The sequence below is a fragment of the Hermetia illucens genome, chromosome 2 (assembly GCF_905115235.1).
Source record: "Hermetia illucens chromosome 2, iHerIll2.2.curated.20191125, whole genome shotgun sequence".
In the NCBI taxonomy this organism is placed as follows: Eukaryota; Metazoa; Arthropoda; class Insecta; order Diptera; family Stratiomyidae; genus Hermetia; species Hermetia illucens.
Genome location: NC_051850.1, coordinates 61,383,582 through 61,399,577, shown reverse-complemented (window position 1 = coordinate 61,399,577; position 15,996 = coordinate 61,383,582). Strand labels below are relative to the sequence as shown.

The window sequence follows — 15,996 nt, the reverse complement described above, 5'->3', positions numbered from 1 at the left end:
TAGAAAATAATTTAATATCTTCAACGCCTCCGAAAAAAGATGCAAACCTCAATCATTGCCAATATTTGTTGTAAGAACTTCAGGTGAGGTCAAACAACAGTTAGACAGGTAAATTGCGGAAGCTATATATGCTAGAAAAAGCAGCTTTCGGTGTATTGTATAATCCACCATTTCGACTTGATTTCGGGAACAAACGAAAAAGTGAAAGATCAAACAGTTAATTTGTCAATAGATGTGTGTACATTCTGTCAGGCTAGCTGAGGCTGAGGCAATAAAACCACATAAATCAACTGATCATGAATATTTATTTGGTCTCGTTAAAATCAGACTTTATTTGAAACAAAACTTTGTTTACACCGAATAATCCATCCATCAATGAATTTTTTATAGACATATTCCGGGATCATTTTCAGTTCTCCAACGAAGTGGTAATTCGGATTTATGAGACACCAAAAAGACTGCAAGGTCCCATATTAGAAGAATATGACGTTTGAAATAATAAATCGCTGGAAACAGCGCGGAATTACACTCAGATATGACGTTTGCTTGATTATAACGGTAGCACTTTTGAGTAAAAAGTCGATCACATTGGTCACATATTTGTGATCCTTTCGGGCGGATTTCTTTCAAACGATTGATAACATAATAATAATAATAACCGCCGAAGCCGGTCCCAAGCCCGGTTGTGAAAGGAGGAGGGATAGATAGCTTCAGTCTGAATGGCTGTACGCCACCGCAGCGTCTCAGGGGGTAGGTGAGGAAAGTGCAGGAACTTTGCAGTCTTGCAGATTACTCACTAAGGAAGCTATCTCAACACCTGGCAGCTAGGGATAAAATGCACCACCAACAATGAGAAGAAGGAGAAAGGAAGGAGGTCCGGTACGGATAACCGGCGGGAGTCGTCTGACTTGGTGACTGGGTCGGGCTCTCGTAATGGACAGCATGGCGTCGAAACCGCTAGTCGTGGGGCGGTTCGACGTCTAGGCGCCACGACGACTAGGAGCACAGCTCCGCCTGCTGCAGCTGTTTCGCCACAATCTGTGGCGACCACTTCAGCAGGTTCGCATAGGAAGCGGATGAAATGGACTGAAGAAATGAACCTCTTCATCATCCGCTCCTACTACGAAATAACGGCGGGGGCAGGTACAACATCTTACCGCCCCTTATTGCACCAGAGATTCGTCGAGCGTTTCCCGCAATTCGCGCACGTGACTGTGCAGCGAGTCGCAGACCAGTACCGCTTCATTACTCGCAGCGACACAATCCCGGCCACCATGAGGGAGCGTGTTCGACTTGAAGTCATCGGGGAAACTGGTGACCGAGAGTCGATGGGGGCAGAGGCGGCGGCATCAACAACACCACGCCGCACTGCAGGCAACAGGTTCAGTACTCGCCGAAGCACTCTTCTCCACCGTCCAGCTGAGGTTTCCGCTGAGGTTCGGGACGAATTCCAAAGAGCGTGTATAGAATTCTCGGATATGGATCCTTTGCATAGACCAGGTATTCCCAGGCTCTATGCATCTCCAGCAACTCCGGGAATTCTATATCAAATCAATGATGAGATTGCATCTCGACTGTGTGCTGATATGTCGCTGCTGCAACTACAATCACTTGTGTATTGTGGTGCAGTTGCGGCTATTAGATTGCACGGTCAGAAAATTCGCTTTCGCGTTATTGGTTTGAGTGACAAAAGAGATCCACCATGGAAAATTCGTCTGGAACGTCGGCGGGACTCACTAAGGCAGGTCATTGCTAGACTGATTCAGATCAGCACTGGCAGTGCCAGCCGACGGGTGAGAAATAAAATGCAGAGGCTTTACCGGAACTATGCCATCCCCTGTGAGACACCCGTTGTTGAAATTCTGGACACACTAAAACAGAAACTTTCTGTCATATGCAGTCGGTTACGACGGTATGGCGAAAGTTATTCCAGACGTGTCCAGAATGCAACATACACGAAGAACCAGCGGAGCTTTTCAGATCTCTCAACGAATCCCAACAGAACGCCCAGACAATACAGTTCTCGGTGTCGGAAGTGAAAGAGTATTGGGGTGGACTTTGGGGGTTACCTGCCCAGCATGCTGAGCATGTTGAGTGGATCATCGCCGAAGGCACCCGCCATGCCAATACACCTGGCATGAATTTCGCGGATGTTACCGAAGAGGAAGTTCGACGAGCCATAAACAGCTCGAAGAACTGGAGGGGCCCAGGTCTGGATCGGGTGCAGAGTTTCTGGTATAAGAAATTTACCAGCGTACACAGTCGGTTGGCACGCAGTATAAATGAGGTCATGAGTCGGCCGGAGGAATTTCCACCTTTCCTCACTGCGGGGATTACCTACCTTATCCCTAAGAAGGACACGGTGCAGGACTCCGCAGACACAAGACCGATCACTTGCTTACCAACCCTCTACAAATTCATCACGTCCATTATTGGTGGAAGGATCAATGCGCACCTCGAGACCAACAACATTCTGTCCGAGGAGCAGAAGGGCTGCCGAGTTGGGTCAAGGGGTTGCAAAGAGCAACTCATTATCGACTCGGTAGTTGTAGGACAAGCAACTAGAGGTCAGAGAAACCTCTTCAGTTGCTATATCGATTATGCCAAGGCTTTCGACAGCGTTCCGCATACCTGTACATACCTACATCTGTATCGCATTGATCCGAAACTAATAAAGTTTTTGGCGACACTCATGGAAGGGTGGCATACCACCTTATCAGTCCGTACATCTGAGGGTGCTAATACCTCAGAGCCCATCCGTATACGGCGGGGCATCTTCCAGGGGAATTCATTGAGTCCCCTTTGGTTTTGTATGGCACTGAACCCCCTTTCATGGCTACTGAATGATGCTAGAGGGCATGGTTTTGCAATAAAGTATAGCCTACGTGCTAAGTGCGAACTGACACACTTGATGTACTTAGATGACATCAAGCTGTATGCTGGTACTGACGACCATCTTAGAAGTCTGTTGCGAATAATAGGCATGTTCAGCCCTGATATTCGGATGGAGTTTGGATTAGACAAATGTCGAATCCAAGCCATCCGCAAAGGTCATCACGAACCACATGCCGGACATAGCATTGGTAACCTCCACATCGAAGCTATGACCGAGACAGACTTCTACAAGTACCTAGGAATTCTGCAAGGAACCCATGCTCGAGTTGGTGATCTGAAAGAAGCTCTGCTGTCCGAATTCCTGCGACGTGTAAAGCTGGTGCTGAAATCGCATCTCTCGGGGAAGAATAAAATAAGCGCGTTGAATGTATTCGCCATCCCTTCACTGGCTTATGCATTCGGAATATTGCCGTGGACGAAGACCAATCTGGAAAACGTCCAGCGGCGGATAAGGACAACTATGTCCAAATTCCGAATGCATCACCCAAAGTCTGCCGTGGAGCGGATGAACCTGCCTCGTGACATCGGAGGTAGAGGCGTGGTTGACGTGGCGGCACAACATCATCGCCAAGTCGACTCGCTGCGCGCTTATTTTTACAGCAAAGAGCAGGCGAGTCCCTTGCTGTCTGTAAGGCAGACAGTGGACTGACTCCACTTAACTTGAAGGATCGATCTTTCAATCCTCTGAGTGCGGTGAAGTCGGACCAAGAGCGGATCGATGAATGGAAGTCGAAGGCAATGCACGGTAAACATGCGAATTGTCTTTGGCAGCCATTTGTCGATTTGCATCTGTCGAACAGATGGCTGTGTGCTGGGGAGCTCTTTGCTGAGACGGAGGGGTTTATGTGTGCCATTCAGGATGGTGTGGTCGCCACCCGAGCTTATAAAAAGCTCATCATGAAAGAATGGGTGGAGAACGACCAGTGCAGAATGTGTGGTTCGGCGTTAGAGACGTTGGACCATCTAATTTCTGGCTGTACTGTTATGGCACCGGTGCAATACAACACCAGGCATAATGCTGTATGTAAGGTTATCCATCAGAACCTTGCATATAAGCATGGGTTGATCACGGGAACATGTCCGGTTTACCGATATGAGCCGCAAGCAGTACTTGATAGTTCTGCTTACAGCATGTATTGGGACCGGCAAGTTCTGACTGATCGCCATACCGCACACAACAAGCCTGACGTACTGCTAGTTGACAAGACGGGTCGCTCCGCGTATATTATTGATGTTGCTATCCCCCATAATAGCAACATTGAACGGAAATACGTGGAGAAGAAGGTGAACTATGAGCCATTGTCTCGGGAAATCAAAGAAATTTGGCGTCTCGAGCGGGTGGTTGTAGTTCCCATAATATTGTCAGCTACAGGTATTGTACCTAATTCCCTGACGGCTTCCCTTGATGTCCTGGGACTTTCGCACAGTCTGGTTCAAACCATGCAGAAGTACACCATTCTGCATACGTGCTCGATGTTGCGGGGAGTACTCGACGGATTCTCCCACTGACCTACCACCGGCCACCACCACCAGTGCCCCTTTTAGTTTTTAAGTAGGTAGGATCGTCCGAGCCTAAATGCTTGGCACTTAGTGCTAGTATTAGGTAAAATTCGGCATCTGCCGAGATTGTGATAACTCGGAAATAATAATAATCGTTGGCGCAAAAATCCATACTGGATCAGGGCCTTGAAATGTGTTAGAGCACTTCATTCAAGACCGTAATGGTACATACAGTGCACAGGAGGCAATGTTGTCAGAATTGCGCTCGCCCGAGATTATTATCCTGATTTGACTCAGGTATTCATTCACAGCTGAGTCGACTGGTATCCGACGTCAAGTCACGATACAAATCCCACTGTCACCAGCGAGATTTGAATCGCGGCCTTCCGTATGACAACCCAGTGCTCTAACCACTGAGCTATCCGGACACTACGGACACGGAAGATTGATAACGCTTAAATAATATTGGTAATTCACCCTTTAATCCTTCGGAAGAATTTCCAAGCAAAAACCAAAACGAAAAAAGCAATGAGCAAAACCTTCCTTCGGTTCATTTAGGTGGGACCTCATCATCATCAATGGCGCAACAACCGGTCTTTTTCCTAAATTTCAGTCTAATGATCTGTGATTATATTATTGTTTAGGAAAAGTGAGGGATCCTAAGTCCACATCCACTTGATGTTGGACCGGACCAAATGGAGAGCAACTTACTCTCACATCTTTTTGGTCCGCGGATCCCTCGTTTGGGGCAAGGCACCCAAACAAAAAATATAGAGACAAAGGTGAGGCAGCGTCTGACGAGTTGCCTATGCCCTGGACGAAACCGTTTGTCCCTATATGTGATTATATGTTCCGTGAAGGTGGGAATCTAATTGACTCGTTCTGAATGTTTTCAGCTACTCTTTTGCGATACAAACTTTTAGTTCGATATTTTTTCCATAGAAAAAATCACTTGAAATTAACGAACATCTTTCGGTAATGACAATAAACTAGTTGCAAGCAGTCCTTAAAACAGTGTGTTTAAGGGTAAAGCAAACACTGGAGAAGAAAAGTGTTGAAACGGCCATTAAGGCGAACTGTGTTAATGATTCATTCTCGGCTATATTTGGATAAAATGTGAAAAAAAGCTTGTGAATTAATCAATTAAGATGCAAATGCAGCCGTATTTCACTGTTGAAAAAGAACATGTTAAGCGATACCTCAACCAACATTTACATTTTTCAAATTTCAAATGCACGTGACAATCTAAAAAAGGTGGGAAACCGCAATTTCGGTATGAGAATATTTGAGTGCAGAACTGTTCCATTTGCACCTAGTGCGATATTGACATTCAGTGTTTTGGATTACAGAAGAGGTAATTTGAGTTACTGTATCCTGCACCCTCCCCCTTTAAAACGACTGTCAAAAATAAGAACGGCTTTGGAAAATACTAACCGAGACCTTTCATTTGATATACCACATAACCATATTCGGTTAAAAAAATCTCATTTTGCATGCATGCATCCTAACCACCTTAAACTCAATGTAAAACGATGATGCTATGATGCTAGTTTTCTGATGATGGATAATCTAAAAAGGAGGCCCATTATAATCGATTGGTACGATGGTACGCTTCATATGTCCATGAACGAGAGAACCAAACGAGACAAATATGTCAAATTAATATACCTCTGACAACATCTGCAGAAAGAAGAAGAGAAAACATATAAATGACGAGATCTGCAAATTATCATAACAGCAAATTCCAACTCAGAACCATATTTTGTAGGGGGTCAGCTGGGAATCTATTGGGAGATATCGCACAGGGAAAAATCGATGAGCCCATTATTGGAGCTTCTTAATTCCACACGTCGAAGGGGACCATACAGGCAGTCATCCCACCAACTAAAATTGAAGAAGTCAAGAATGCAATAATAATGCCCAGAAACAACAAAGCGTATAAGTGTAGATAGAATGCCTATGGAAACAAGGGGTATGAAGATGGCAAAGCTATGCGCGAGGATTGGTGCAAAAGTGTAATTTTCTTATCTCCGAACAATGCAGGAAACCGGAAGCTGGGCACTTCAGGTATGAAAGGTTTTGTGTATCTCTTATATAAAGACATTTGAGTGTGCATTTGCCCTATTAGTACGTAGCACGTAATATATGCATATATTATGTAAGAGTGGAGGTGATATTGAAATTTATAGTCTTGAATTTGCAAAACAACGGCAACTTAGACCTATTACAACTTTGTTAGTAATAGTGCGGTACCCACCAAACTTGGTAGGATTATGCTCTATATAATAGCCTACATTGCTTCGTTGTGCAAGGATGAAATTAAGGGGGTTTTCCAGCCAATTACTGAAAATTAGAGTAATATACTATAATTAGCTTTAAACAGGTGTACGACAGTGTCGATCAATCCGTAATATCCCAAAATATTATCTGAATTTCAAGTTCCAGCGAAACTGATTAGACTCCTCAGAATAAAAACGAATCACTTTAACGCTGAAGTAGAGATGCGAAACCAACCAACAAGATGTTTCGGCGCAAAATCTGCATTAAAGGAAGGGAATAGGCTGGCCCCGCAATTATTGACCATTGCTCTGGAGTACATAACCCAAAAGATGCCAGCAGATCTAAATTTTGTAGTGGCCTATACGGATGATATGAATATCCTGGCATGATCAAATGAGCACGAAGAAGGCCCTTAGAGGCCAAAATTATGACTGACTAGGGTTGTTTACTTGTAGTATCACGCGAAGATAGCACATGAAGAATGTAATGTGACACTAGGTGGAATGTCACTTTTGTTTAAATAAGGTGCGAACGTCGAAAGATTAGAAAAAGATTTGTTTTCACTCGAAGTGATTTAGAGCCCTTTTTCGATGTTATTCCAAGTCAAATATGAATTTGATATTTAAATTGAACGGAATTTATTATTGATGATAGATTTCAAATGACTGTGCTTACGATTTGCTCGCAAAAATTTCAATTCCACTTTTTAAACAAAATGATTCTTGAAAAAAGAACGCTATCTCTTCAGCCTGCGAAGTGCATACAAACCATGGGATGCGAAACAATAATGTAAATGTTTTAATTGAAGTAAAAAACTTGTTTTCTTTTTCGTTGGTGTGGGTATTTATTCTTGCAAATACCGATATTTCGAGAACTACTTGTTCCCTTCATCAGTGCAAACAAGTTTAAACTTGGTATTTGCAAGAATAAATACCCACACCAACGAAAAAGAAACGACAAGTTTTTTACTTCAATTAATTAATCGTTGGAAACACCGCATAATTTCACTCTAGGTAAATGTTTTGTTTTCCAAATTTCTTAGTTGAAGGGTAGACAATAGTTCACTAGTCAGAAAGAGTAACTGTGACCCTACACATGAAAATGAAAGCTTCGAATACTTCTGCAGTGATTATATATCGCTGCTCGTAAAATAGAATGATCTAAGAAATTTTATATTCTGGATCTTCTGCTGCGAGTAAAAGCCATTTAATTGATTGAGAATCGTAAATTAGAAGATATATATATAATTTGTTTCGTTCAAGGAAGAAATATTGCGTAGAAAAGCAGATCATAATGTGGGTTCTCATCCAGAGGATCGATCCCGACGATGTCAAAAACATTCACCTTGTTATATTATGGATACCAACTACAGCACACAAATAAGATATAAAAGACTTTGACCAATAGTCACAACCTGTACTTCAGCAACAATCAAAACATCTAGCAAATGTAGACTTAACCATACAAAGCGGAATGATAGACAATAGTGGGTTGCACCAAGGCCAGTAAAGTCGATAATAGAAGAGACAAGAAAACGTGTTACACCAATTCAGAGTTTAGTGCGGTTCTTGATTTACAAACCCTCCGTTAGCATAATGAAGTTAATAAATTGAATAAAACTAATGGCCTATTCTTCTGGGTCGCTGTGGAAATTATGAACAATAATCACGACGTTGCTCTTCAAATACGTACTAATAGTGCAAAAGAAAGAGACGCGATTCGAGTGCGCAAAAATACCAAACCACTGAGAGCATCCAGTAAAGTTTTTCTAGCAAATCAAACATCGAATGAACTCAATTGAACTTCATGAAAATTTGGCAGTGGGTTCGAATAAATTCTAACCTAATCAATAATGAAGGGTTTTCAACTTAAACGATAATAAAATGATAATTTAAAAATATCGAAAAACTGGGAGAAGCACTGATGATTATAATTTCTTGTGTATTACCAGTTGATTGCAATTTGTTTACTTGGATAGCGATTGGTGAAAATAGTACATTTCTTTATTTGGCGTGCATTCATTCTATTTCTAATTGCGAAACAAGAACAGTGTACTTTTGCCTGATAGTGTTATCTTCGACAGAACATCTTTGACAACGATTGGAATTTTGAGTTGCAGCAACTTTGTAGCAGTTAGAGTTGATTTAAATCCAATATAGGACTTCTAGTGTGAACTGCATATTTGAATGTTAAATATCAGAGTACTATCCAAGAGTACTGTCAGGACAAAGGACCAAAGAAACAAACTCTTTCATGAGTACATTTTCTGATTGCATCTGGTAATGGAAAGGCACATATTTAAAATGAGACAGAACTCATTCTCAGAAACTACCCAACCGAAAAGTGAGAAAAATGAGAAGATGGCCCTAAAGCTAAACGCTTCAAGTATGAAAAGTTTTGTGTATTGTTTATACTAACATATTTAAGTGGACATTTGCCCCATTTGTACCTAGCTTCTAATGTATATGCATTTACTTTGCTACACCATTCACTTTAATAGGATCCTGACATTCAAAGTCTTAGAAAGCAAGAAATCTGCACAAGTGACAACTTTGACCTATTATAACTCTGTTAGCAATAATGCGTTATGCACCAAACTTGGTAGTATCGTGCTGTATAGTATAGCTTGTATTACTCCAAAACTTGATAATTATAGAATAAACTTAAGAGGGTTCGCAGATAATTTCAAAAAATATATTTTTAATAAACTTGGTAATTACTGTTATTAACTTTATTTAAACAGGTTGGACCACTATATTTCTTTTCAGATATTTGTAGCCAATGCAAAAATTAATATCGGTATCGGAAAGTACTAATCGAAATCTTCCATTTGATATACAACGCAACTTTACTCGGTAGACAAAATTTGTACACCCCCTTTTGCATGTATAGGGACCCCCCTTACACTCAACGTGAAACTAGGTAACTCACTGCAATGGGATTCACAGTTTCCAATTTTCTACCAAATTTCCTATCGATAGGAGTAATCGTTTTTGAAATAATACGGGGCCTTGTTAGCACTGATGAAGAGAACAAGTGGGTCCCGAAATATCGGAATTTGCATTATTATTTAAAATTTCTATGCATGTTTTTCCACTCGTACATAGCTAAAAATTCACAATACTCCTTGATATGTTTCCAAACTTCAACTCCACCGTTCATGTGTTCAATTTATATGATGACGTCACACACGTCTTAGACAGATTGAAACGCAGTGTGACGCAGAAAAGCTGGAGCCTAAAACCCATCTACGAGCAAGTAGAGCGAAATTTGAGGCGCGATTTTATCGCCACTGTATCAAATAATGGATGGAATGCCTGCCTATATCAAATACCGAAAAAAATACAATAATATTTCTAGAAGTTTTTAGGAAATAATTTATTAAAAAAGAGTGACAATGAATTTTTGATCAAGGACATTTTCTAATGAAAAATGTAAAATATTAAGCAACCATCAATAATTTTTTGAATTACAATATTTGCTAGCTTTCAATCAGCGCAGGTCGCAGTACCATTTGAAAGGTCTAACTCTCCTCTATACAAGTGATCACGAATTAACTTCCTTATCTTGAAATTCTCAATATTAACGGAAATACGAGCGTTTAAAGTTTTCCAAAAGATTCCTCCACTTTCCGGCCTATTTCCCGGCGCCTAGATCCCACAACCTATATAGCATTTCAAAGGTCTAACCCTCTATACAAGCGATCACGAATTAAGATTTTTTTCTCGAAATGGTCAATATTAACGGAGATACGAGCGTTTAAAAATTTTCAAAAGATCCCTCCACTTTCCGGCCATTTTCCTAGCGAAATGAAAGCCTGCCAATATTCGCTTTTGTATTCATTTTCTTGTTTCACAAAGTCATCGTAAATCATGTCCCGTCACCTCACCAAGCTGCGTTTGAACTTACGTCCGGTCTTAGATGCAATAATTTCAATAATTTGAAATACAACATTTTGATCTTCTATAATTTTATTATTTATTATTGCCTGGTAACAATCAAGAAGAGGAAATTCATTTTAGAGAAGTTGTCACATCCCTGAGATAAGAAGTGCACGCGGAGATCAACTAATCTCTGGAAGACTTTCAAACATCAAAGCCTCCACAAGTTCAAGATGTATATAGGTGGCCGATAGCCATCCACTTCCCAGTGAAGTTCTGTAGTCATATGATTGAAGGCGGTGATTTTAGGTATCACGATTAACTTTCGCACTTTACTTAAAAGTATTCAAGGCTCCACCGCGCCCAAAGAGGTACCTGGAACCCAATGGCTAATATGATATATGATAATCTTCCAGGTAACAATTGTGGACAATGACGTCGCTAATGCCCATTTTATAACAAAAATAAATTTGAATAAATTGAAACAGATGACACAGCAACTATCTAAAATCGAAGACCAAAGTTCTTTCAACTTTCTCTTAGGGCTGAAAAAGAACCTGAAGGAATATCGCCACGTTAAAGGATGCCAGTTAACAGGACAACCTCTCGATTGCTGCTTGCTTTACTGTATGGCGAGTTGCGGTGTCTTGTTGGTACCAAATGCCTGCGATGGTTAGCTGGTTATTCTTTTAAAACAAAAATTCACTCAGCATGGCTCAATAGCGCTCGCCACTCACCGTAACGACAGCTCCTTCCCCATTGCGAAAGTGACCGATGTTGTTTCCTGCGTGTAAACTGCGCCAAACAGTCAATTTAAATTGATGTAATGGTAATTCGTAAATGGCTTGAGGATTGTCTTCACTCTATATACGGCAATTTTGTTTATTGATGTAGCCATTTAACCAGAAGTGAGCTTCATAACTAAGCAAAATTCTTCGATAAAAATGCTCATCTTCGGCCTGTTTCAAATGAGCCCAATGAGCACTTGGCTTCAATTCTTGCAGCTAACTGCATTTTATACGCACGTCAAACCAGAGTTATCGGCATTGAAAGTTCTCAAACACTCCATCCACGCAAAAAGTTGGTTTAAATTTATAATTAAATATAGTCGTGTATACATAACTTGCTATATACAAATGGATCAGTTCTCATTCAAATATACTCAAGAAATATACAAAACCTTTCATACCTGAAGCATCAAGCTTTCGATTTTCAGCTTGTTTTCAGATTTTTCGGATTAGTAGTTGCTGAGAATGAAACCTGTTTCATTTTAAATTTGTACTTTTTAATTCTTTTCCCTCTCAACTCCGCAAGGGAAAGATAAATAAAGTTTTGTTGGAGTTATTCCACTATGCTAAATCCTATCTAATCTCCCTTGGTACAAGCCGACCAAGAAAATGCATCCAATGTCCTTAAAAATAAAATGATGGAATTAGATTTCGAATGTTGTTAATCCTGCTGCGCCACAGGTTCTTGGCGCATGGACAGCGCCAGGACGTAAGTAAGTTAGTCCAAGCATGATATCTGCACTTTACAAGAAACTATTCCATTTTGGTAGTCCACACACTCAATACGATGTTGGCGTTGCTATCTCAGAAAGTTTCCGTAACGCCATTAAAGAAGTCGAAAGATTTGATGACCGGCTAATGAAGCTCACTGCTATATCAGCACTGATTGCACTTCACCACTTTCCCACGTATGCGCCATAGACGGGTCGCCCTAGTGTCGAGAAAGATGTTTATGAATACATGATTCGTCAAACGATTGTCTCATCTTCCTACATTTTGCAGTGGAAATGGTAAAACGCAAATCGACTATATTCTCATAACACGCCGACATTAAAATGTGGTAAACCACCGTTACTGATTGAAAAGCCGTTCCCTATGCGACCATTGCACCTCAATATCAACTATTGATTACCGCCTTGCGAGTCAACCCAACAATAAAACAGCGTGAAAAACACACCGACCCGCTGCGCATTAAACGGTGACGATTTCGTAAAAAAGAAGAAATGATCTCATTTATGCGATTATCAACCATTACGAATGTGGAGGAATCGTGGAACCAAATTAAAGACACGATCCACAAAGCGGCCTGTGCAACCCTCGAGATACGTCACTTTAGAATGACGATGTTGAAATGAAGGTCCGTGAAAAGAAACGCCTCTACCACAAATTTCTCGACGATAAAACACTGGTCAATTGACAAATTTACAAGAATGCCAACCGAGAAGCAAAGAAAGCGGTCGCTGTCAACCAATCGGTCCATTAAAAAGATATTTACGATAAACTGGACAGTTCTAATATGTAAAAAGAAAGGTAATCCAGCAGAATGTTAAAATTACCGTCCGATCCGGTTACTTTCCCATATGAAGATTTTTGAACGCACCCTTGACAACCGTATTCCCGAAATCGTTCGCGGGTTTGTCAAGAACTGCGGAACTACTGACGCAATATACGCTGCGCGATTACTCATGGTGAAACACCGTGAGATATATTGCCCTCTTTACATTGCATTTCTGAATCTAGAGAAAGTGTTGGAACGTGTGCCACATGAACTCATCTGATATACTCTACGACAACACCTAGTACCAGAGGAGCTCACTGGGTCCAACTGCTCGTGTCTCTGGTGTTCATCAAGGAAGCGCCCTCTCACCACTTCTCTTTGTTCTTGTTAAAAACACTGTCACATGGGGCATCCAACGTCCCGCGCCCTATATACTGCTTTATGCAGTTGATGTTTTCCTAGCGCCTCGTAGCAAAAATGATCTCGAAAACTTTTCTAAAAATAGAATAATTACATCAAAAAACGTGATCTCAGATTCAATTTGAAAAAATTTTTTTTCGACCGATCCTAATGAAAAAGCGGCTATCACTGTCAGTGGCAAAGAATGGCCCAGAACTGAGCAATTTAAATATTTCGGGTCAATGGAGAACTGCGCAGCCTGCATGAAGTGGCGTTCCACAACGTATCAACGAACTTCTCAAATCTAAAGTTTACCGCAGTATCCTCCGCCCTGTCGCCCTCTATGATTCTGAGTATTGGCCGAATATAAAATGAAACGTGTCTTGAGATAATGGTGACGGAGATGTTGCGTTGGGCTAGTGGTGAGACACGCTTTGATAACATACGAAATGAAGATATCCGCAATCGATATGGGGATGCACCAATCATGGGAAAATTGCCAGAGAGGCGTCTGCGATGGTATGGTTATGTAATTCACGCTAATTAGAATTCACTTGCCAAGATTGATCTGAACATCGGAGTCGATGGTAAACGACCAAAAGTACGGCAGAAACAACGATGGCTTGTACGCTAGATAGGGATTTTAATGCATTGCGGTTGCATCCAGATCAGGTTTTTGATAAAACGCTTGTGAACAGGACAAAGACTGAAGAAAAAGAAGAGTTTTTTCCCCTCATTTCAATCAATATCATACCACCGTGTTCGTAAAGTACTAATGAATGCCTTTATTTTGATCCCTGATACGGCTACATTTGGCGCAAACTATTTTACATCCCCTTTTCGTTTGCATGGTTGTGTATGCGTGGGAATGAAATCTGCGTTCGTTCAGAAAAATTCAGCTCATGAGAATAGCATGCATTATAGCCAGACAGACGGCTAATCGATGTTAATGAGGTTTTGTTTCTGCGCAAAGCTTTAAAAGGCAAGTAGCTGAGTAAAGGGAAGAGTTCTTCTTTTTGTACATTACTTTTACCGTCACGCAAAGGCTTGGAGATTTTTGGTATGACGTCTTAACGTACTAAAAATGTATGATACAACTTCTATTTTCCATAACAATAAGCGCATTCTGGGCAGTATTAAACTGCAATACAATAGTGTTATTACAGTGACGCTAATTATATTCTTTGATTCCTTCTGCTCTCAGTCAGCTTTGGATGCATAGGACCCAAAGAGATCCAAATCCAACCAAATAAGAGCAACTCAAAAGCCAGTTTGTCTTTCGTGTTAATACTGAAAGTGAAAATTCATTGATTTGAAATCAATTGAACCTCAGGATTCAGCCAGAAGGCGCAATTAAAATTATTAATGTAATCATAAATTCGACACGTCTGTTACCGAGAAAGATTTATTGCCATTAAGTATGCAAATTCAGCAACATATTACAATTTAAACAATTTTATTGACATCTAAGGCGCTTTATGCACTTAGAAAGCAGAATGCAGGATAAGAAATTCATTCCGTTTTTTAAGCATCCTTCCTCAATTGTCAATTGTGCAAATAAGAGCAATACAGGAAGTGGTAGCAACCTTTAATTATTTGGATGACAGCAAAATATCTTAGCCTTTTTTCTGTAAGATGAGTAGAATTTTTCGAGGTAGACTGTTATATGTTATCAGGATAAAAGTTGAATCTCATCAAACGTTGTTCCTTTCTTGCATAAAGACTTAGTGACTGATTACTCAACTTTGTTGAATAAGGGGTTTCACGGAACTTTTCTCAAATCGCGGCATCTCGAAGCCACCAGATCCGAACAAGTATCTACGTAAAGTGGCGAATTCCGCTATTATCAAACATTTTTTATGGCTCCTTCGATACGGGTCAAAAAAGTCAACTTTCGTATGCAAATCAACCGCTAAAAATTCAAATAAGATTCACACGACTCGGCGACAGCCAATGCATCAACAGAGCCCAGTCTTCTAAGCATGAAGTGAAAGATTTCGCATCCGCCTCGGGCAATCTGTGCAGTCTATTTTTATACGCTGGCCATTTTTGGAGAAATCTGGCATTGTCTTCGGGGTCACGGAGGGCAAGCTCTTAATGACTCCGTCAAAGGGCAGGCTCATGGTTGCCTGCATCCAACACAACAAAACTATAGAAAAAAGTGATATTCACCCAAGAAACGAGAGCACCGTGCAAGAAATCCTCAATCTCCGCCGAGGAAGCCATTTCTCCAGCTGTCACTGCCAATTTATCCAAAGACATTAGACCTCCGGATGCTGCAAATGTTACAGTAAAAACATCATTTGTTCACTATTTTCCACTATTCCAAGGGAGACGACTGGCTTGCACAATCAGAACACTGACGTGCACACGGTGCACTTGCGATTTTTCACACAAAACACAAAATTCACCGGAACAATCGAAAGAATCGAAATCCAAACGCAAACACCACTCCACGAACACAAAAAACTAATGGGAATGACAGATGTGATCCATCAAGTGCATGCATATCAAGTGGTGTGGAGGCGCGAACAACATTGCCAGTCCATAAACGTGTGGAACAGGTATGTGCCAAGGTTCTCGTCGTGTTTAATTATGTGAACGCACAATAGATGTCGCTAATTCGCGGTAAATTGGGCGGTTGTGGTCGTTATTGCAATTTGTCAAGAGAAAATGTAAAAAGAAATATGAGTACCACTTTTATTAACTTTGAAACTGTTAAAGTTTCCAGAATATTTAACCAGATAGATTGAGC

At 41.0% G+C, this 15,996-nt stretch overlaps 1 protein-coding gene across 2 annotated transcripts in view; it reads right to left on the bottom strand.

Annotated features, from left to right (window-relative positions):
- The window catches only part of LOC119648997 (girdin), a 48,133-nt gene extending 32,409 nt beyond the window's left edge, over positions 1 to 15,724 (bottom strand). The window contains exon 1 of one of the 2 annotated variants that reach the window (XM_038050928.1): positions 15,414 to 15,724. In XM_038050928.1, coding sequence (XP_037906856.1) covers positions 15,414 to 15,503 — 90 coding nt within the window. In that variant the 5' untranslated portion in view covers positions 15,504 to 15,724. The remainder of the gene's footprint in view (positions 1 to 15,413) is intronic. The other variant, XM_038050927.1, reaches the window with a different exon arrangement.
- Between the last annotated feature and the right edge of the window lie 272 nt (positions 15,725 to 15,996).